Raw genomic sequence first — 24,649 nt, forward strand, 5'->3', positions numbered from 1 at the left:
AAACATCTCTTTGGTGGCTGGGGGCCCGAGGTTGCTGGACAATGAGGTGCAATACTGACACTGGCCAGCTAGGAAGAAACCACTAGAAAAATGAAACAATATACTAGTAGTAGAGCTAAGAAAGTCAACAGCATCTGCCTCCCGACACTAATCAGAATCTAAGATGTTGGCACAAGCTATACCTTATGGTAACCATGGTCCTGTCAGTACCCCTCTGCCAGATTATATATAGACTAAGCCGCAAAATGTAAAACTATATGCCCATTCCTTGTCCTTGTATGCCCATTCTGGGCTTCCTTGGGTTAAACTCAGCATGGGGCTGTTGAGAGGAATCACAAAGCTCTGTAGGCCAGGAACCGTGACTCACCGTGGCCCCTTCCTCCTAATTTGGAGGTGGGTACCTTAACTACAGCATGATTAATTCAGTGTTCCAATAATATATCGGTATTAGTGCTGATGCAGAGTATTTGGGCGAGTACTTGTCCAAATGCTCCGATACTTGAGCTTCCGGTATCAGGAAGCCGGGCAGCGAGCCATTACACGGCGCCCAGCTTCCTGATTGGCCAGAAAGTCGGCTTCATGCTTTCTGTCACCTAGTGATGAGGAAGCCTGGAGACGGCTTCCCTGCTAATCAGGAACCCGGGTGGCGAGTCTTTACATGCCGTCTGGCTTCCCGGCTATTTAAGAAGCCATGTGGCGAGTCATTACACACCGCCTGGCTTCCTTAATGGGACTTACGGTATCTGTATTTGGTATCGAGGAGTACCAACAAAATTATTAAATATCGGTACTCGATACCAAAAAAACGGTATTGGTGCATCCCTACATTCAACTATCCTTAGACCATCATTATACCTATTGGAGCCCTGGTATAGCTTGATCAGGACTCCCCATTGTCTAATGGGAAGGCATATAGCCCACAAGTCTGCTTTATCTCCAGAAAACCTTCAGAGAAAACTGTACAATGGATCTATATGACATATAATCATATAAAACATTGCTCCTTACCTGTGCTGTCTCCTCTTCCTGTTTACGCTTCTCCTCCTCAGTCTCTATCAGTCTCTGTTTAGTCAGGAGCAGTTCCTTATTTAATATCTCCGCCTTGTCTTCCGCCTGCCAGAAAAATGACATTTATCATGCAGATTACTATTTGTGATCCATGACTACTGTGTCACAGCTGTATCTTCATCGTATGCAAACACTCTAAATGTGGAAGTTAAGAATTGTGCATGCATACTTGCAAATCTCTGTTACCTTTTGCATGATCTATAGGTCATAGTATCCATATGTCAGCTTGCTTTTTTTTTGTCAATGGGAGGTGATGAAGGGGTGGTACCAGTTAAGAGAAGTAATATAAGTGTTCCCTCACAAGATGTTCGCTGGAACATTTTTTTTCCTTTGACAGGAATATGGTGGCTCTATCACTACACAATCCTCCCTCTCTCATGCTATATCATCAGCCATTTGTTAACGGTTTTGGAGAGGGAGGTGTGAAAGTTTACTGCGTGTGGGCTGTTCAACCAGCAGAAAATATGATTTCACATATGGAAGAATTAGGCCAGCCTTTGGCTTCATGAGACTACAAAGGTGAGATCTTTCGACTGGAGTTCCTGGCTGTGACCTCCCTCCTACAGTCCACTCCTCCAGTGATGTTTTTCACAATGTAAAATAAATGAAAAATCCGGCAGGAACACCTGTGGGTGAGGCAAGGCATGCAGGTACAAAGATGTCACCTCTGAAGAAATACTAAGTGATTCAACATACCAACTGCCACAATTATCAGCATAACTATACCACGTGGACCAAAGAAAAATAGCCAGTTGAAACAATCTTAGGCTCTGTTCACACCTAGGCGTAACGAATATGCGCGTTTGTTGCGCGTTTCGTGACACGCGTTTTTACCGCGACCGTGGAAACACGCAACGAAAACGTTGCAAAGAAGCTCATGTACCTTTTCAGGCGTAGGCCGTTTTGTAGCGCGTTCAGACGGGCAAGGTGTGAACCATACCCATAGAAAACAATGGGATTTTCATGTTTGAGCGTTTTGTAGAGCATTCGTAGAGCGTTGAACGCGCTACAAAACGTACAGGTGTGAACCAGGCCTTAGAGCCAGATGTATGCCAGTAATAGATTGCCTTCATGGTTTTCTGTATGATGCCTTACCTGGCTGATAAGGCCCCATGCACTTGCAAATGAAAATAGATGCTTCTAGGTGTGTTTGGAGCTCATTTCTAAACTCACCTGGAAGCATATAATGCTTTTATATGGCTGAATGCACACATAGATGGTTAGCAGCATCTAGGTACATTCAGCCTAGCTACATTTATGCAAACAAGAATTTCCTGCATCCCAGGACCCTTAGCTTGGTTTTACAGATAAACCCAGAAACATCTAAACACCGGTGATCTGAGAAGTATAAAAGTTGTTTAGACTTCCTAGAGAACTTTAGCCTTTGTGCATGGGGCCTAGAGGGCTAGAAGCCTCTGCTGAAAGTAATGATGATCGGACTCCAGGGCAGCAAACTAGCTCAAGACCAAGCACTGGTTACGTTTCACTGACAGATATGTGCGGCAACAGAACTAGTTCGCTATGTGACCCTGAGGATGGTGAATATGTTTCCCTTTAAAAGAAAACATGAAGGCCGCTATTGCTGACTTCCATCTGAAGATGCTAGCTGTCTGTCTTCAATACTTTAAGAATCAATGGCCAAGAACTAGTATGCAACAAAGTCAGGACTTCTATATGTTTGCTTGTTTCAGGTCATTGGCTGAGGTAGGGCCGCAATGGCAGCTGCCGTATTCTTTTAGCTGTCAAAATAAACCTAAAACATAAGCTGGGAGCTATAGGTAACATTTGTAAGTACATGTGAAAAGCTCCAGTGGTTTAGTAGAAATGAACTTGTGACAAACAAAAGTTCCTAATATACAGAGAGGCAGATGCACTAGCACCTTCGTATAATGGGGAAGGATTGGCACCTACCTGGAAAATCTCCTTGTGATATCATGAGCCTCCCAAATGTCTGAGAAACTCTACTCCATTCTAGTACCACAAAAGAGCTGTCTGAATCTGGAATATTGGCTTTTTTTGAGCCATCTATGGGCAACCTAATTGTGAGGACAGCTATATGGCTTTAAGCTGCTCTGCGATCCTACAGAGGTGGGGGAAGCATCTTTAAAGCCTAAAGTGGGCAAAAATAGCAAAAAATAGACAGCATCCACTCACAGGGAAAATATTGCACTGTTAAGTATCGGCATTTATGGCAACGTGTAAGATTTCAGCTGTTGGTAGATAAAGGTAGATGTTGGAGAGTTATATTTTTAGAAAGGTCTCGCAGATTTCTGGTAGAGAGACCGTTCTTAGAATCAAGGGCGCCTGCTGCAACCAATGCTCCTTCAAGGTGGACAAGTGATGACCAGAAACTATGGAAGATCTCATCCCTGGGGCCTCCAAGAGATATAAAATGCATGACGGATCCTCTATTATACTCTCTGCTGACCCATTAAAGCCATATAGGTTCATGGGAAGAAAACTGATCCTATAATGTAAACTTTCACTGTACAAGGAACTTTGCCTTACTAACTTCTATCATATCAGAGGCTCTATACTGTATGTCTATATACTCAGACTGAGTACACACATGATGTGCCACCCAATTCAGACAGCAAGTTAAGTGCTCTTCATGGCTATAAAAGCCTCCGCTCTTCCACCAATGTACTGTGATGAGAGCAGAAATCTGTACACGGTCACATCGGGAATAATTGTAATTTGTCACTTTTGCTGACAGGCGGTGGAAGAAATACTGTGTTTGGAACATTTCTCATGGATTGTTCTGAACTTACCTGGTCCAGATCATTGCGCAGAGCAATCTTACTGGTGACCAGTTCATGTGCCAGGTCATCATTCTCCTGCTCCAGCCTCATGCTGGTCTCCTGCAGCCGTCGGTTTTCTCGCTGAGAGGGAAGAGCAGAAAGACGGGTTAAGTTATTAACATTCAGAGACAATACGAACCACAAAGAAAATAAAACATAACATCTAACCACAATACACAGCCAGAAATTCCTAGACCAGTCCGGAAAGGTAACCAGATGGCAGTTGTGTTTAACAAACAATCTTTCAAAGGAGACTTTAGTTTTAATACCGGCACATAAACATGTACAGTCGTATTGTACAAGCATGCAGGATCATGTACAGTAAACACTACCTACCGCTGTCAACATTGTGAGACAATAAGCTCTATGGGGGGAAAGATGATACTCTTGTCAATAGCTTTTATCCCCCATGGGGTGTCAGCTACTGTGGCACCAATAAATATCCAGATCGCCATCCAATCCTGCCTGTAACTACAACTCCTATAACGGGGCTGGCAAACTAGCTTTTCAAACAAACTGGTCTTGGAATATATTTCATACTTGTAAAAAGGATCCTTTTAGGAACATTGTCAATGAGATTTATAAAACAAATTGAACAAATAACAGATAAGGGTCCTGTGCCAACAGGCTTTGGGATTGTGTCAATGACATCAGTTTGAGATACTTCCGACATCATTCACAGGTCATTAGATCTGCATATGATCTCCTTCCTATAGACTTGTGTGGGAATGCAAAACCCATCCAACGTGGACAAAAGCCCGTCAACACATGCCCTTGGGCTCCTGACTAATGTTCTGCAAAAATCTGCAACACAGTTTCACCTGTATATAAATAAGAGGGCTACCTATGAAGGGTTGAACAGTTGTGTTTGTTCTTTTAGATTTGTCTTTGTTCATCCAATTTATAAAATCAGGCGCTTTCCAGCTAAAAGTAACTGGTGCGGCACAGCTTTGTTCAAAGGATCTGAAAAGCACCTATTGGGCCCCTAACATCTGGGCTCTTACTTGGGTTCTCCTGACAAATTTGGAAAATGGAGGAAAGAATGAGCTTGGTTACTATGGATGACAATCAGTTCTGAAGAAGACGGACTGGTTATAGGAATGTCTGGAGTGTTCACAAATCCCTGGGAGCTATCCCACAATGCTCCGACGGCCATCGTGGGACTTAGAAGTAGTTTACCAGCAGCTGGAAGATCCTGACGCAGGTTACATCCAACAATAGCAAAGCTCAACACACTCATGTAACTAGTCTTGGCAGCAGCGAAGCATTGTGAACACACTGCAGAAGGAAGCAGCAAGCGGAGAGGAATTTCACAAGCATCATGGAGCAACTAGCCCAGGGCACTTTGTTTAGCAGAGACATAAAATCACATGAATGCCGGAGACAAACAGCAGCTTTTATCACATAAATCCAGTTATGAGACTCGTGTGTTCAATTATTCCAACAAGATTGCTGCAGGTTCCATAGTAGGACTAGGAATGATTGTAAATGAACAATCGAGCCAATGCATTGTATATGTCCCTCACCGCCCACACATCAGGCCGACCCATACTTACTGTTTTTATGTGTCTAGTGAAGGCGACTTTACTTGGCTAACTGGATGGACATTATATTCAGTTGTGTATTTCCTTGCTGATCAGCAGCGAGTGGCTCTGAATTTCTACGTGATGCGACGGCTCAGCTATTTCCTGACTTGCTGCTGTGCAGGAAACTGAATTGCTGTAGCTATTGCGATATGAGGTGCTTCTCAGAATTTACCAGAAATAAACAACATTGTCTTCCTGTACAAGACTCTGCTGCATTTTACAGGCTCATGCTTCATAGCAGAGCAGCCATGGAGAAATGATACCAACCAGATCTAGTCAATGAACAAAGCAGGGAGCAATAGCCACTGCGGCTAATACAAATTCACTTTACGCCACATTAGTACAACATGGATTCTGATTGGTTGCGGCAAGCACTGCACTTTGCATTTAGCGCTGTTCTCCTTGCATAGCTGTATTGAATGCATCATTTGTCTTTGTGGGGTATTTACATAACGCCATTCTGCATTACGTATATAATGATAGTGCCACGCCCCAAGAGCTGGAGAGCTTATAAATAGTCACAAGTGTTCCACGGACAGAATAGGTAATGAGTATTTATTACTCTGAGAACATAAAAGAAGGTTGGGTATTTCAATGGGTGAAAAGTTGAAGTTGTACGTGTCACCAGCAGGTCAGATGCTTCTTTATATTTAGTAAATTCCACTTGGAAAATAAAGACCTTGAAACTGAAATCTGAAGTGGTCTTGGACAACACTAACTTTTTCTTTCCTCCACTTTCACATTCCTGTTATCCAGGTATCTAAATTGCTGGGAAAAGTGAAATGTGTCCCTCACTTAAAGAAAGTCTAATCATGCAGCTTGCTGTAGGGGTCGGTTCACACCTTGCACATGCAACGTGTTTCTGTAGTGCATGTTGCCTACATTTGTGCCATCTATTCTGAATGATATTCCAATGCTTCTTGCCAATGTACATGTATTGCAATGTGCTGCCAGAAAGGTGCATGTTCCTTTTCGAGGATGTTGAGGTGCTTTGCCAGCCTATTTGTTTTTTTTTACCAATGAGCTGCCTAATTCAGTGCACATTAATGCGTTGCCCCCCAGCAGAGTGTGAACCCAGCCTAACCCATATTCATGCATTCATTGTATTTATACAGGAACCACGTGGGAACAAGTCCATGCCGTGTACAATAGAATGTAAAGTTATACCTTTAAAGTATATACAATGGATCTAATATCAACAGAGTTTTTCAAAAGTTAACCCTTGCAGTGTGGCTACCCCTGCACTACATGGGTTAACTGCTCGTTTTGGGCTAGAAAATATACATATCTGATCCTTGATCTGCCGCCCCAATCCCACTCCAGCTGCTAGACCTGTCCCTTCAGCCTCTTCTCCCCCGAGCTTCAAACCCCAAACCCTGCTGACTTCATCAGGTCTTTGCAAGGTCCATTCAACTTGCATTAGACGTGAGGACACCAAGGGACATTTCACAGCCGGAGCTGAGGGGGGAGAGAGGATGAGCGGTCACCACTTCAGGATCAAGGATCAGGTCAGTTTCTTCTTTATTCCATTTCCTAGACCAAAATTGCAAGGGTTAACTTTTGAACATCCTGGAGATCTGATTTAATTGACTACAATGTGCCCATAGGAGCAAGACGATCTCTATATAGGTGATCTTAAGTCACTGCTGTTTGGGGGTTGCTCATGCAGGTTAGTCACCTGCCCCAATCCCTTTTGTTCCTCCCAAGATAAGAGGCTGTGTGGGCCTACCAGCACCTCTCATTTCCTTCCCTCTGCACTAGAACATGAACACGCAGCCATGACTAATATACATATGCACGGACAGGCCAATTGATGGCGGGGTCTGTGGCAGTGTGGGAATGTCTGACTGCCCACAAATGTCTATGAGCATCATAACACATCTCTACATATCGAGCATCTTGTCTCTGGTACTCTGAGAAATATTGGGCTCTTATCCTTCCCTGGTATAGATTGGTGTTGGGGATGGCCATCCAATCCTACTATTTTAGAGACATAAAATCCATTCTCAGGCAATCCAAGCGTTCCTGTTTATGGGGAATCATAAAAATATCGAGTCCACAAGTCCTATATCCCACTTAATGTCTATGGAGTGATAAACCCAATACTGGGCCATGAACAAAAATTGTCTTGTTGTAAGTAAAAGGTACTCTTTAACCTCAGAGCTGTAGTGTATTGTTACTACTATACTACCGTCCTTGTGCAATACCACCCAGACCCATAGGAGCTCTCAGAGCAGATATGTCAGATCTGTGGAAGGCATTTGGAAATTGTTTATGAAAAGGTCACAGAGACACCCATGTAATATGAAATCAGCCTCGCCTCACACTCCTCCTATGTGCTACAGCATACCTTACATACTGGTTTGACCGGATGAATTTCCATAGAACTCCCGTGTCACCTGGAAACATCAATTCGTAATAGAATACCGACCTAGTAATCAGGCTACCAGCCCACCAAGCACTGCTAAGACGAGGCACGGGGAACAAAGCACTCAGTGCCTCTTATTATTCATTAGTATCTGACTCACTTATTCATGGCCATATCACAAATGTAAACTTAATCCACAACGCTATGAATTAGGCAACAGGTACAAAGAATTTGAACTGCACTTATCTATATCCCACTCAGCCCACCAGCAATGAATAGAGCAGACTGGAATGTATCCAACGTCTGGGTTACCTGCAGCTATGTATACAGAGATTTACAAGCAGTTTGAGTTATTCATTGCTACGGCTCACAAAACACAACTGAAGGAGTTATCACATCACAAAGTCACAGTAGCTTATAAGAAGATATAGAACAAGTACTGCTACGGGTAAACCAACAGTATTCACAGTGCTTATGGCAGAGTTTGCATTGATGTGCTGCAATGAATACTAAAAATGAGTCCTAATGAAAAGCAAAGCAAACCTGTGGACACTGGAGGAAAGCGAACTGTGCTTTAAGCCTGTAGCAACAAAGATGTCATAGACAACTGCTGGAATCTGACTGCAATGAGAAACCGACTTTCCTACAGTCTTTATCAGACCTTCTGGAGGACTTAAAAGGGTCTAATAACTCCAGCTAATAAGCTGAAAGCATTATGCATCACATTGCAAAACAAGCCATCATAAGCAGAGCAAGCTGGAGACTCAGGGCACGGGATGATCCATCAATACGCTTCTCCTCCATAGCGAAGCTGAGACATCTTACTTACTACAGGCATATGACATGAGCAGAAGCAGCGAGGACTTACCTCCAGGGTAGAATCACAGGGCGGTCACTGCCTAATAGGACACCAAATGTAGAATGAGTACAGAAGAGCGAGGTGTGCAGGGCTGGAAGCAGGGAGGAGGTGACCGATTGTTTCTCTGCTACTTCCTCATGGCAGAAGGCTGAATACAAAGCTGTCTGGGAAGATAACATAGAAGCCTCTGCTGCCTTTATCAGGCTTGCCCATACAGAAACCTCCAACTCTACGGCAGGTCTCAGCAAACCTTGCCAGACAACTGCATGGCTCCAGGTTGGAACATGTACAGCCCTGTCATAATCTCATATCTCACATCTCCCCGATCTCCTATCAGGTGTGATAGTTGCCTGCTTTCCTAAGCCATTTGGGGCTTAGCACTGTTCCTCAGGCTTTGATACACTCCATACATAAAAAGTTTAGTTCACATGCGCTGTCTTGGAGTGTTAGGAGTGGAACGGCATTAAACATGGTCAGACACTGAAGGCTGAGCTCCCAACTGTCTCCTGTTTGAAGTGACAGTTCTTACCAACCCAAATCCTTGTGGCCCACCTTTGTCCACAACTGCCCTACTTTCAGGTCTGATGTTCTGATATTACTAAAATGCCAAATTAGTTCATATTTTTCCTAATGTAAAAGTCAAACTATTGCCATAGCATACCATGTGATCGCTTTGGGGCCCAGAGCAAGGTACGCAGGCGGCCTAGTTTGGTAACTTATCAGAAACTTCTGTGAAAACAATTAACATTCAATAGAACTAAAGCAATTGCCTTTGTGATAGAGCCAGATGGCCACTTAATGAATTAGCTATGGAGCCCCATCACAGTTCCACAATGTGTGCGATTGTGCTGCAAAAAAGTGGTGATGTTGCCTAAAAAACCCCCAATGAAATGGGAATGGAATTTTCTCTTATCACAAACATGCTGGAATGTGGTCCATATGTGGGTTATATGAATGTGGGTTATATGAAATAATAGATTGAATATAGCAAGTGATGTGTGGGGACTCCTTATGTGTCCCTATGCCTTTATGGAGGTTGGGTAACCTCCTGGCAAACTTGCACCCTATTCATCCTTTGCTGTGTATATGCTCCAAGATGGAGGCTCTCGTAGATTAGAGAGAACTGTCGGGTATTTGATAGTTGTGAAATTGCTGACAGTCATAGACTGAGCACTGCTGGCTGAGGATATACATGAACCATGCCATTGAGTAATGCGGTCAGTTGTGTGTACATATTACAATTCCTGGATACTTCCTGTATTTCAGCACACTCAGGTAATGCTTCTAATGCTATTTACTGTTAAATAAAAGCTATAAAAGGGATAATAAAGCATTTTATGTGGCGCTGTGCTAGGTTTATGTGAGGCGAGGCGCTGAGTGATGTCACCTATTCTAACAATTACTCGGAGATAACAGCTACAGGCTGCCAGTCGTTTACCCTTTCATGATGGCAGCTACCAGATTATGGTTTCAGGACTCTGGGGGTGATTAACAGTCCTGGAAAATGGCTCCACTTTTGCAGATTTTAGACATCAGTCCCAATTTTGCCAAATGTTTGAAGGAAGAACTGTTTTTGTCCTTACCAGCAACTGATCATTTATTCCATTTCATTTTCTCCATCTTGAGAAAAATAAGCCCAACTCCAGCCAAGACTACAGTTTTGGATACAGGGAGAAGGATTAGAACCTCTGTTTTTATGCATATCTGTATCATAACTGGGGAGAACACTATAGAAGAGGGAGAAAGAATTAGAGCCTCTGTCAGGTTTGTGTTCCTGACGTTTTTTTCAACAACTCAATTACATTAAAATATCAGTAAAGCACAGATGGTGTCTGGTTTGCCCGGGCATTTTTAAACAAGGTCCTTCCACCGACATGCAACCTTCCACGGCATCTCTTCCAGAAAAAGAAAAGACCTGTGTACCACTGCTGCAGTCTGTGCCAGCTGGCCATCATTCTTGTTGGCATCGATTATTGTGATGTCATCACACCGCTGCTGACCTGTGAGGACCCTGCCGATAGACAGCCAATGGCAAGTGCTCACATTAGGCAGCAACATGGTCGCCTGAAGGACCCCCAAACCTCACAGGTCAGAAAGCAGAAGACTTGGGATACGGTGTGTCACAGGAATACAAATTCAGGTTAACTATTTGGGCCATTTAAGTTTTTTTTTATTCTAAATGGTGGATTAACTGCGGGAGTGGGTGGTAATAAGCCTGGAGATCAGATTTTAAAATCTCCCCCAAGTAGCTTATTTTCCTCGTCTACAGAATCCATAATATGAAGACAATATGGATACGCAAATGGAGGTGAATCACATTGCAAGCTACAAATGTCAAGATATGCACATAGGCCAACCTCTGCGTGTCAACTTTAAACCAGATGGACTGTATATACACAATGTGGCCACTTTATTAGGTACACCCGTTCATTAACGCAAATATCCAAACAGCAAGCCACGTGGCTGCAGATCCATACAGAAAGTGCAGACACAGTCAAACAATGTAGTCATTTTTTAGCCAAACTTTTTAAAGGGTTATTCAAGTCTTATCATGGAGTAAGTTAATGGTTGTTGAAGCATATTTGAAGCTGCTGGTCCCCCTGGGATTTGCTCTGAGCTCTTCAGAGTTTACATAGATAATGGTGCAAAAAACAAAAACTGTGAGCAGCAATTTCCTTTAAACAATGCCTTGTAATTGTGAGAGGTCAGAGGAAACTGGCAATACTTTCTGAAGCTCACAGGAACCATACATCTGCTCATATAAAATAAGTAACAGTGGTATACCATGAAGCTTGGAATTCACAACAGGTTCAAGAGGTTTAGTACAATGACAGAGGACCGTACTCTTCGCAGCTAAGAACAGGGAAACCTACAGAGGGCATAGGATCCCAACAATGGGACGTATAAAGACTGGAACTCTAGTCTGATGAATCTCTACATGCAGATAGCAAAGTCAGAATCTGAGAGATGCAACAGGAGATCCACAGCCTGAATTTATGGCCGACAAAACTGCGGGATTTGGGTATTCAAATTTAGCCAGCATGGACTGTAAGCAAAATCTCAGGCACCTTACCAAATCTATGCTGCAAAAAAATGTACCTTCTGAAGGCAAAAGGGGCCTGACCCAATGGTAGAGAGGTGTACCTAATAAACGGGCCACCAGATATAAAGCATCTCACAAGTTGGCCATTACAATTGTTTCCCAGGTATCTAAGAATCACATAAATATTGGAAGGAACAAAATAGAACGTGCTGATATAAAAACTTTATTTATATTTACAACATTTTAACAGAACACTAAGGCATTTCAAGGAGTCCAAGATGGCTCAATCAGTCACAGTTCACCACATGTTCTCCTTCGGCGCTTGTCTGAAGGAGCCCATGAAAGTACAGAACACAGTGTGGGAATGATCAGTCAGCCCAGGCCCATAGCGTAGAGAGGGAAGTTCACGTTTACAAGGAAAAACTGAAAGAAAAGGGATATTTTAACTTTTTAACTGTCATCTTCAGACATCAGAGGCAGCCATTTTGTAGGCTCAGCCAATATTGCCGTAATTGCAGCATATATTAGGCTATGTACAATATGCCTGCCCCAATGTCTTCAGCTTACTAGCACTTAAAACCAATATTCAAGAAATGTTACTGAACCTGCTGCTTGTTATCAGCAAACTTGTAAAACAAAATAGGCTTTATGTTAAATCGCTGTACTTTAAATGCTTTGATCCTAACATTCCTCTTAATTATCCTCAAACCAAATTAATTAAAGGGATGATTTGAGCATATCATTTAAATCTGTTTAGCTAAATGAAATAAAATGCTCAGAGGTCTGCTTGACATGGCCGGTTGAACAGCTAATCACAGTCATGCTGAGTGTACCATTAACAATGAAGCCTTGCCTGTCTGTAGAAAGGCCACATTGTGGAGTAATTAGAAGGAAAATATACCATAGAACCCCTCACTGCAAAACAAGGAATCATACAAAAGAACACAATCTGTGTTGAAGCAGATGGCACTCCAGGCCATAATATAGTCAGACCCGGATTTCTTCTACGTCTTGAATACACTAACACCAAGATCTCTTTGCCATATATCCTCACTCTGGAATCCAGCCTGGGGGGGGAGTGAGAAACCTCATAAGGACCATATCACGTGTGCAGACCCAGGAGGACAAATAGAGATCACCAAGAGAGTCCCTGAGAGGGTGGACTGACCCTTCAATCTACTATTGTATGCAGAGACAGGAAGTCCATGGCACTAACTTTGCAAATGAACAAACTCCTCCAAAGACAGAGTTGCATCAATCCCCAGCAAACCTGACAAGATACAGCATGTCAGCGAGTCAAATTTCAGTGTGTCCATATGTCCACTATCCTGAAATGAGGAAAGATCCCCTCATTTTGGGGATTTGTGGATGGAATGAGACATGTGAATACCTTCTGCTTTAGTTTGGGATAAATGAGTCAGTAATAAAAGGCTTTAGCTATACTATACACCAGCGGTTCTGGATGTACAGTTGGCCACTGGGGCAAGGAGGAAAGAACACAAAACAGCTCCTCAGACTTCTCTGCTGAAAGATATACTTTAAACATAAACTTGTTCTTTGTCCATGCCGGGCAACATAACAGGTTTACTTTAATCAGCCTGCTCTAGCACTTACCTTCCTTATGCTCCCAATGCTTTGTTCAGCTGCTGGGAGCAAAAGGAAAGTCCTCTGAGGACTACATGTAGCTGAAGATTTAGCTTACACAGGACTATGCAGGGGGGGATGGGGGATGCGGGGGGTGCGGCCCACACCCGGGTGACACCATTGGAGGGGTGACACCAAAATGACCCACAGTCATTTTGGTGTCACCCCTCTCTGAAAAGTCGGGCGCTCGGTCCTGGACCGAATGCCTAACAGTATCAGGAGAGAGGAGGGGACCCGGCGGCATACCTTATCCCGCCGGGTGACTGTCCCCTCCTCTCTCTGCCGGCGTCCATCACCAAGATGGCCGCCGGCAGGTATCAGAATGCTGCCACGCGTGCGCGATGACGTCACGCGCATGCGCAGTGACGTCTCGTCGGTGCTTTAGTGCATAAGCTATGTAAACAGAGATGACTTATTCAATAAAGCATTGCAAACTGCAATCACTATATGCAAAGTGTTGTAGCTCATGGCCACCAGATTTCAGTTGTAGATGCATCAGTAAATGGCCTTCTTTGGGTTCTTATGTTTTGCACAGAGTCATTACCTTGTTTGACTATTCTTTTCCATCACTAGCAAATATAACACCAATAAAGAGACTACCTGAGGATGAAATTACAGTGACATTAATTTTTAGGCAGACGACCAAGCAAACCAGGTACGATCTGTCTGGTATTGCAAATTGTGCAATGCTGGTACAGACATTATATAGCTAATGGACAACCCTCAAATAATTTTACCTGTGTCCAATGAAACAAAACATGTTGAAACATACGATAAAAAGTAAAAGAAAAACAGTATAAATATTATATGCATGAAATTGGATTATGAAGTGTGTATTGAAACAGTATCCAACATGTACTTAAACAGAGCACACATGTCTGCAAAGGACAGTTGCTGCAAGCGTGAACACGTGTGTAAATTTTTAAGGGGCATTCAGCCCAGAAAGCAAGGAATCAGCCAATATGTGCCTCGGTTACTACTGATAGCAAGTGTTCATGGGACCTTGTGGCCAACTGTCATTTATTTTCAGGGGTATTGGAAGGCTGGCTTCCAGAATCTGTCTGGTGTTGGGGTACTAGTAACATAGTATTTGAGGTTGAATAAAGACATACGTCCATCAAGTCCAACCTATTGCGTTGCATGTGTATGGTTCTGCTGATGTGTGCGTATGTATAGGTCCCTGTGTCATCTCATTCTTAAGAGTACCTGTATGTTACGGTCCCTAAGGAAATCGTCCAATCACCTCTTGAACGATTCCACACTCTTCGCTGAAATCACGGCCTGTGGCAGCGAGTTCCAGACCCTAAACGCTCTGAGAAATACCCCCTTTATCCCTTGTCCTGAAATTTTTTCTCCACCAATTTTAGGTGGTGGTCTCTAGTCCTTGTCATGGAGTTAATTGTAAAGAGTTTGTTGCTAATGTTGCGATCACCATTGAACATTTTGTATATGAAAATCATGCCCCCCCTTAATCTCCTTACTTTTAGTAGCCTTGTCTCATAGCTCTGGTCCTCCATCCCCTTAATGAGTTTGGTTGCCCTCCGCTGGACTCGTTCCAGCTCGAGGACATCCTTTCTGTGGACTGGTGACCAAAACTGGACCGCATACTCCAGATGAGGCCAAACCAATGATGTGTAAAGTGGCACAATTATAGACCTGCCCCTGCAATACATTCCCTTCATAATACAGGACAGGACCCTACTTGCTGTGCTTACAGCAGCCTGGTACTGCAAGCTATTATTCAGTCTGTGGTCTACAATGACCCCCAAATCCTTTTCCATTTCTGACTTCCCTAGTGGCATACCCATAATTGTACAGCTCATTTGCCTATTTTTAATCCCAATGTGCATTACTTTGCATTTATCGACATTAAACCTCATCTGCCATATAGTTGCCCACACCCCTATGTTATACAGGTCCTCCTGTAATGTTATAATGTCCAAGTCCGTTTCTATTACCCTCACGATTTTGGTAACATCAGCAAACACTGAAACATGGCTATTCACACCCTCCCCGATATCGTTGATAAACCGGTTGAATAGCATGGGTCCCAGCACAGAACCCTGAGGCACACCGCTCAGGGTACTGTTACACACAAACCAATTAGGTATCTGCTTTAGCATGGGCATTCCAGGAAATGACAGGCAACACATAAGAGGAGTGCCGTGGCTAATTTACAGACAATTACATTCCGCTCTAATTTACGTGTACGTCTAATGCATTTTCCATAGTTTTTACCTTGTATCTCTCTATGGGGTCTTCTTGTTGCAACTGACTCTCCCTCATTGCCAGATATTCTTTCTCATACTTCTTTAACTTCTTTGTAGGCACCTGAAAAAAAAAACAATATTGTATTACATGTATTGTTACAAACTTGCCATTAGAGGGACTGTTAGTTTAAGTCACCTATAGAAGAGACGCAGTTGCCATTCTGCCCCCCAGATGGCGGCATCTACCGCCTGATAACAGGGAACTCCCGCTCTTCAACCATAGCAACCGAAAGGATAAAACTGTTGCAATAGCTTCGAAAGCTTTGTTATTATTCCTTTCACTACTATGTCTTTGCTGTAAGAAGCATACACCCTTATAACATGATTTCACTTAGATGCATCATCAAGGAATGTCTGCTGTAAAGCTTGTAAAAAGTGCACATTTCAAAGCAGAGGGCATAAAAGATTATAAAAGGAGCATAAAACATTTGCAAGCCATGTACACAACTATAAAATCCAACAGAGTGTATTTGTATTCCGAGTCACACCTATGTGTAAGGTAACATCTGCAGACCTCTCCACCTATATGATCTCCCAGTCCTGGAAGAGGCTTCAGTTTGACTTATTATTGCATATATCCTAAAGCGCTTTTTAATGTGGCGTTCACAATTTCCCATACACAACGAGAATTTCCCCAGAGTTTCATGACGATAATAAATGTACAATTACAAATATGCAATCAAAGGATAAGCCTCGCACACATTGTTTTGTGCTCAGGGAATCAATAAGAATCTGCGCTGACCACAAACCTGCACTGAGACAACACACAATCACAATACCAGAGGACCCATAGTGTATACAAGTACAAATAAACCAAAATAAAAGTATTTTTACAGCAGAAACACAAACTTTTATTTACATGAGCTGATCATATTCACATAGATACGATCACAGCACGCTGCCTGGAGGAATTTCACTTTAGATACATTCATGGATGTGGTTCTATCTGGAGTATATCTACAAAGTCCATTACACCCATGTGACTCACAGGCAATACATAATACCAAATTGCATGCATTGGTTGCAGACTATTGGGCACTATATTGTCTATGTATTGCAGACTATTGGGTATTGTATTGTCTATGCATTACGGACTATTGGACATTGCATTGTGCATTGGTTGCAGACTATTGGGCACTATATTGTCTATGTATTGCAGACTATTGGGCTTTGCGTTGTGCATTGGTTGCAGACTATTGGGCACTATATTGCAGACTATTGGGCTTTGTGTTGTGCATTGGTTGCAGGCTATTGGGCATTGGTTGCAGACTATTGATTGCAGACTATTGGTCACTATTTTCTATGTATTGCAGACTATTGGCCATTGCATTGTGCACTGGTTGCAGACTATTGGGCATCGCATTGTACATTGGTTGCAGACTATTGGGCATTGCATTGTACATTGGTTGCAGACTATTGGGCATTGCATTGTACATTGATTGCAGATTATTGGGCATTGCATTGTACATTAGTTGCAGACTACAGAATTACTAACTTCAGGGTACTTTTCCTGCAATATTTTATTATATTAAGGTAAACCTAAGAGGAACATGTGGGCTGCCATTATTGACCTCACCTTCCACAAATGTGATATTTGTCTGTCATGCAGACCCTCTGGCAATTCACTGATCAATAACAATAAAAGACAGCAAACTGTACATGTTAACCAGAATATATATGTTATATACTAAATGTGCAACCTTCATTAGGTTGACCCTCAGACTACATGGTTTCAATAAAACTGAAAGTCGCTTTGTACAAAATCTGTACAATCGGACTGTAACCTCTGTGCTTACTATAACCCTTCTATGACTTTACTGATGTATATGCTTGTTCCAAGTCAGTGTGTGAAAAAGTACTGATGCCAGAGACTACCAGGCAACTAGCATTCCTTCAGAAGGAGCTACTTAATGGCACTTTCTGTATTTCTCTCATGACAGGTGTACTTTAGCAATTATGATGAAGGCTTAAAACTTTTGTTCTGGTAACTTTTCAGCAGGCCACCTTGCAAACTACCTTGATGCAGGTGGCCACTTATCAGAGGTTTCAGGTCGGGTTACCCTAACCCAAGACAGATATAAGACTAGCCAAAGACATGACCTGTCCATTAAGCCCAATCTCTCTGTGGAAGAATAATGGCAGGGGGATTAATAATGGTTGTAGCTGATAATACATTCCAAATAATAGTATTTTTGAGATTGGTTGGCCAAGGTGTGACTGCAGGCAATTAAATGCCCAGTCATAAGACAATTTCCCAGCTGACCATTATATATTAGATTCGGTGATGATCTCATGTCCAAGGGTAGTGTTAGACCGCGATTAGCCATGACAACACACTTTAATAAAACATAATTAACATAATAGAACAGATTAGGGAGATAATATCTACAGCCAGGATCTGCTGTGAACAACATGGGCGTCATATGTCTATATAAATTGCCATTTACGTGTACATGGGTTTAAAGGTATTACATCCCATGTAAACTACACGTAGATATCGTGCCTACTCTACACACCAGTCAAATGTGAAACAATGACAGTATACAATGCATTGTCCCGGTAAGATTACCTCTTATGCCATACATAACCTATCAACATGTACCTGCAATTAAGTAACTCTAGAACATGTATCTGAAAATAAGTCATTACAAGCATTTGTTTCATTACTGTGCATCTGAGTGAAGATACCCATAAATAATGCTCAACGAATCCGGACATTTTCTGCCTGTTCACATTTCAATCTGAATGTGTAAGACTATGGATAAACACGTTAGAAAGTCTGCATGGTCGCTACTGTTTACTGACAACTGGTGCCAAAAGTTTTGTGTTCGCCTTCTTGCTCCCCTCTCCATTCAGAGCAACTTGTCAACTTGGCAAAGTTGTGCCAACCATGGGCTACTCTGCAAGGCTCTAAAGGCACCAGGACTTGTGATCACAATGTTTCTGCATGACCCCCCTCTAAAATGTATTATCAATATGGGCCTAATTATTTATAAAACTGACCAATGAAGGACTTGTCCCAGACAATTCTTGGCAGCCAATTCAAACCTACACTGAAAATGTTAGATATTGAAAGTTAGAATACGACTGGCTGCAGTATTATAAACAAGGCCCAGAGTGACTGTGGTTTTGTCAGGATGTACCTGCAGTTGGGGCACTGCCACCCTCTGTCAGTGTCTATCAGCAATTAACTTACTACATATATACCTCCCAAAAGGCCCTCATTTGGAACCAAATTCCTCTGTCCCTCTTTCCTCCTCACGTATCTCTCTTTTTGGTCTGATGAACAGACACCTCTGAAAAGGTCCTATTTAACTACCAAAAGTAATATTCTGCACTAAAACCTTCAACTTAGTTCTTGATGGTCTTGTTTGCCATTTGCAAAAGTCAATATAAAGAGAAAGTAATGGTGGGGAAAAAAAACCAATTCTGGGTTTAGCCATTTTTGGCATATACATTAATTTATGACCTGGGGGTGTGTCCACTGTCTAAATACATTGTACTAGAAGGTGTCCCTTCTTTCTCATCTCAGAAACATGGGAGGTATGCATATCGCAGCATGTAGTCCCATATAGATACTCTATAATAGAATGTAAAAGAACATTGAAGACGTCTGCTGACCTCTTAGAGTTCCAAATTTTGCTCCAAACGTTTTTCACCGCTGGTATGAAAGGATATTTGTTTCCACAATTCCTGAACTTTGGTCTTGTGAGTCTACACAATAGCACATTGTTAAACAACTAGCTAATCTACAGCTGAGATTTAATTAACCAAACTCAAGCTGAGCTGTCCATTTATAAAGGCAGAGAAAAGTCTTGTGACAACCTGCAAAGTCCTAGTTAATGAAAGGATAAAAATAATAACAGAAAAGGTAATCAGGCTAAAAACAGTCAGATAAACTGCACAGTAAAGAGATTAATAACCCGTGTCGGTGTTCCAAACATTAACCCCTTCATGACTGAGGCCCTTTTTTCAATTTTTGCACGCATTTTATATTCCACATTTTAGGCCTGAAAATGACGTAAAACCCCCCAACATTATATATTTTCTGAATGCCAAGACCCTATAGAATAAAATGGTGGTAGTTGAAGTCTGTAATCATGTAGCAAACAGCTGCTGTGACAGAGGAGGGGAGCCAGACAATGAGCTTGGCTCTTCCAGTTATGTTTCAGCTAGATCTAGAAGCATCACCCCATAAAAGTTGCAGCAAGAATAGTTGTGATGTTGGTCTGGCCCACAGCTTAATGTTTTACAGCAATCACAGGCAAAAAAGGGAGAAGCAAGTCAGCAAGAGGGCTGGCCTTTATTTGTTCAGAGGTGGGCTTAACAGGGTTGGGGGTTATCACTTTCCCATCTTTATAATTTAATTTAAAAAGCAATCTACCTATCTTCCCCGGTTTGGATTGTACCATGTTCTCCATCACTACATATTTGCCAAAATGTTCCAAAAAAATGGGTGGACATTTTGTAGGAGGAACCCAGGGATCCCAACCTGAAAAAAGGCACCCCCCTGAAATGATGGCAGATAGTACGGGAAGCAATAGCTTCTTTGCTATCTGCTGGGGTTTTTGTTTTAGTATTCTGACAGCTGCTGCCGTCAGAATAAAAAAAAAAACAGCATAGGAATGAATAGCTAGATTACTATTGGCTATTGCAAATGGAATTAGCCAATAGCAATCTATCTATTCATTCCTATGCGGTGTTCTTTTTTCACTCTGAAAGGTTTACTCTGCTAGATCAAGCAGAGTAAACCTTTCCGGGAGAAAATGTTTCTCTCCCGGGTATCCGGGAGCCGCTATCTAACAGCAGGAGACTCCCGGAGCGTCCGGGAGAGTTGGAATGTCTAGGAACCCAGCAGGTCCACCACTACAGGTACCACTACCATACTACAGATACCAGACCAGTCACTCTGCACAAGGAGAGAGAGCAGCAGTGACCAGTCTTTATTACAGGAAGGCAAACGTTCACACTGGATTACTGCACAGATCTGGAAGAATTACACAAAACACACCAAGACAAGACATGCCATCGGTATTTAGACAATATGTGCTGATCCCAGAGTTCAGCTTTAATGTAATCATTAAAGAGGATCAAACTAGTTTTTTTTTTAAAAGACAAATCATGCATTTTTATCTCCTATATGTACTGTATATAAGGAAATTAAGGGGCCCCAAATCTAAAGATTATATGAAAAAGATGCTCTGTAATTCATAAAATCAATTTTCCGAGCCTCACAACCTCCCTCCGATACAACCTCTGCACTGTTGCATACAAAATAGTTCAGTTGTTCCACTTCATGACACCGTGTGTCAAACCACTGCTGAAAGGTCACATATGACTTGTACATGTAATAGTTCCCACCAAAATGAGCAAAGATCAAAGCACACACCTTCCCACTACTAAAATGTGTTTTCTATTTTCAGCTTATAATTTAAGGGGGAACGCACTTAGGAAAACAAACAAAAAACTCCCTACCCCAGCATGCAATGGGCCTGGTCTTCAAGAACTATGGCCATCTCCATCATAAAGCGATCCTGTCAGTCTGTAAAAAATTTTAAATTGCAACTCCATTCTATAGAGGAGGTGTTATACTCAGCCCTCTGATGGCCGGTGTATCCTACCCTTTCTCTTTTCCAGCAACATAGCCTCCTCCAGACTCATCAGCATTCAACATTTCCAGAATGTTGGATGCCTGTGTCCCCCAACACATGCTGTGGATTCATCTTATGACCCCTAAATCACTAGAGGAAAGAGCAGTGATAAAGGGTTTCGAGGATGCAACTACAGCATGCGACAAGTGACACGGACATCTGAAAATCCCGGAAATATTGAAATCAGATGAGTCTGGAGGAGGCTTCAGTACTGTATCAGAGGGCAGGTAACTGTACATTCTATAGAGAAAAAGTCAATGACTGTCATAGGTGATGTCTCCTCTCTATATATAAGTAGGAGCAAAAATGATCAGCAGCAAGCCAAATAGCTTGCTGCTCATCATTTTCCTCAGCTGCCCAAGTACAGCATCATAGACTGCTACAAAGAAAATTCCTTTTCACTAGACTGAGAAATCACCATATGATGGCTCCACAGCAATCTCTGCTCTTCGCACTATTGACGGGACTCATTAAGTAGCTTTCCCAGGATGGAGCCTTTCCGGAGCCAGATATTGGTGGCCTGACCTAGATTCCAGTCAAAGTAAAAAGAAAGCCTTGTTCCCTTTACTGCCAACCTCAGATGACAGCCAGTACGGCTCAACCAGCCTGCAACACAGCAATGGGGCCAGATCCGGGTGCTTATCACTACAGACATATTTCTGTTAACCCTTTCCCCATCTACATAATATGTTCAAATACATCAGTCAAGAACATCTCCTCCCTGTCATCTGATTGCAGACCTCCAAAACTTCCACCACATCTTGAACATACTGTTAATTACAGCTGCCCTGGCTTAGAAAGCTAATTAGAGTGCATGTACAAGTGAGTATCTATGTAGATGTAATGAACCAGATAAAAGGCCGGCACATTTCCATACACCTACAAAGGGCATTCGCCATGCCATAGAGGGTATGCCCTAAATAAACATCACACTGGATGCAAATGTACCCACATTTTGGCAGGTTCATTGTATAACGCCCCAAACGCATACAAGTGCCACACAATTTTCATTGAACGCAAATGCTCCATTAATGACCCTATCTAGTCTAATTGTACAGAACCTTTATTGTTCCTTAGGAAATTATTCCTATCTATGGCACAGAAATCAGTTCTATGAATGTATCTTCATAACCACTCCTCGCTCTCTGCTTCACATAATTATCTCCAAATAATGTCTCCATGTTTCTAATAATACTGTACTCTGGGAATTAAAGAACCATTTCAGCACTGTCATTCTATAAAGGGCTTTAGGGAGGATTTGTGTTTTAGCAGCTTCCTAGCAACAGAACACTGCAGATCTCTGCTAAATCGTCTGCTTGCGGGCTGAAATCAAAGGCAGAAGAGTGAATTAAGGGGAAACAGAACTCATTTAATCTCCAAGAAAAGCTCGGCTGAATGTAATCTCTAGGAAAGCTCTGTGCTGAATCTGTTGGATGATCTTTCCTTTTTGCTCGTTTAGTTATCTGGATTGGTAAAATAGACCTTGCTGCAGTGCTCTTCATGGGAAGGTCACACAAGTGCACCAAACAACATATGGAGGAGCTCTGAGATATAGACAATGGGAGCAGGTCACTATTTTTCTACAGTGAAGGCATGGCGGAAATATAGGAAGGCTGCCAAAGCTTGGCCAGGGGATAAGAACATCTACTGGGACTTGTAAATACAATCTGCCCTTTGCCCAAACTAAGACACTGGAACAGTATGGCCCCTTTAGAACTTTGCAGTGCACTGTGAAAGGGAAAACCAATAATTATTTTTTTTTAACCTGGCACACCACAATGCATGGCAAGTGTCACATGGTACTGCAAAGTGTAGGGGGCCTAAAAGTAGACCTATCATTAAAATTCACATTTCCCTTAGATGCTTTTCAGAAGATATTATTTTGACATTGTATTTATATAGCACCAACAGTTTGCGCAGCGCTTTACAACATAAGGAAGACATTACAATCACAATACAATTCAAGACAAGATGATAAGGAGGGCCCTGCCCCTGGGGGCTTACAGTCTAAAAGGGGAGGGGAAGTGATACATGAGGAGGTAGCTGTGTGGGGATGAATTGTTTGAGAACGTGACAGTTCAGTGGTTAGGTTGAGGTGGGATGGGCTAAGGATAAGATATAGAACCAATATGGTGCCCATAGATTAGCTGACAACATACCCACTGAAAGGTGGAAAATTAGAATGGGGGAATCACCTGGTTCTTCTGATGTTCCGTTAAACAAGGGAATCTTATCTATCTTATCTAGATCTATCTATTGTATACCCCTTGACAGAAACGCCTATATAACAGCAGGACCAAGTCTGAAGGGGAGGAGATGGTGAATTACACAATTTATTCTCCAGAACTGATGCCCACACTTGCGCAAGCCTCGAAATGCAAATGACCTTAAAGCTCTTGACCCAAAAATATTCATACCCTTAACTAAAGTATTGCATGATGATGGAAACAAGAATTCTGGTGATCAATCTAACTCATGGTAGTAGACTGTGCCTAATCTGGCAATTACTAGCAATCAGATGTGCAATTCCCGGTGGGTGTAAAGTGGCTGAAACTAATAGAAAATTGCCAGCTTGAAGCCTAGACATCCTGGATCTCATGTTCTTTGGCTACTAAGCACATTATGATTGTTTTACATAATTAGAGACTGCAGGGATTCTATTGTACTCAGACAGATCCTATGTGGTGCAGTTGAGAGATAAAAAGAAAAAGCGACTAGTAAGTGAAGCCTGTATATGCAGCTACTACTTACTGCTACATACACATGCAACTAGTAGCTGTTTTGAAGCATTCCATATTCCTCCCAGATTAGATAAATATTTAGGGAGCAGGTCATGTTATCAGCCAGTGTTCCACTCCCTTAGCACACAAATAGGCAACACACTCACACGGTGGCTTCCTGTTTCTTGAGGCGTGCCTTGACTCCTGCAACACTGGCCTGACTTTCTTACTGTGCAGAATAATGCAATTCGATCTCACCACATGCTAATTAAAAGTGGATCAATATCAGTTGCACGCCTGGGATCCCTGTGCTATGGTCACACCGGAATAATCCACGTGAGACAGCCTTCTTTACCAAACAAAGGTGTATTTGTGCAGGATTGGCATTTGGAAGAATAAAGACATGAACTTCAGATGAAGTCCAAAGGCAACACAACAGAATCAGCTCATTTCCGAGCGGCCAGTTGATAAAAATTTCCAGGAACATGTCCAAGGCAAGATTATTTTCCCCTGGAAATATGACTGTTCTTCAGTACTGAGCCTCCAGGTCATGTCCACACAGGTGTCTTATGTGGAGCCCAGCAAACTTTTATGACTCCTGAGAGCCCCGGGAGTCAAGGGGCCAGGAGAACGTGCTCT

At 42.4% G+C, this 24,649-nt stretch overlaps 1 protein-coding gene across 7 annotated transcripts in view; it reads right to left on the reverse strand.

Moving 5' to 3' along the window:
• The window catches only part of RABGAP1L (RAB GTPase activating protein 1 like), a 278,077-nt gene that overhangs the window by 3,227 nt on the left and 250,201 nt on the right, over window positions 1-24,649 (reverse strand). For 6 of the 7 annotated variants that reach the window (XM_018555548.1, XM_018555550.1, XM_018555552.1 and 3 more), the window contains 3 exons: window positions 15,608-15,700; window positions 3,840-3,950; window positions 1,009-1,113 (listed from right to left, as the gene is read on the reverse strand). In XM_018555548.1, coding sequence (XP_018411050.1) covers window positions 1,009-1,113; window positions 3,840-3,950; window positions 15,608-15,700 — 309 coding nt within the window. Of the gene's footprint in view, window positions 1-1,008; window positions 1,114-3,839; window positions 3,951-11,989; window positions 12,149-15,607; window positions 15,701-24,649 lie in introns of those variants that run through there. The other variant, XM_018555549.1, reaches the window with a different exon arrangement.

Source organism: Nanorana parkeri, unplaced genomic scaffold (genome assembly GCF_000935625.1).
Source record: "Nanorana parkeri isolate BGI_ZX_2015 unplaced genomic scaffold, ASM93562v1 scaffold201, whole genome shotgun sequence".
NCBI classification, from domain to species: Eukaryota; Metazoa; Chordata; class Amphibia; order Anura; family Dicroglossidae; genus Nanorana; species Nanorana parkeri.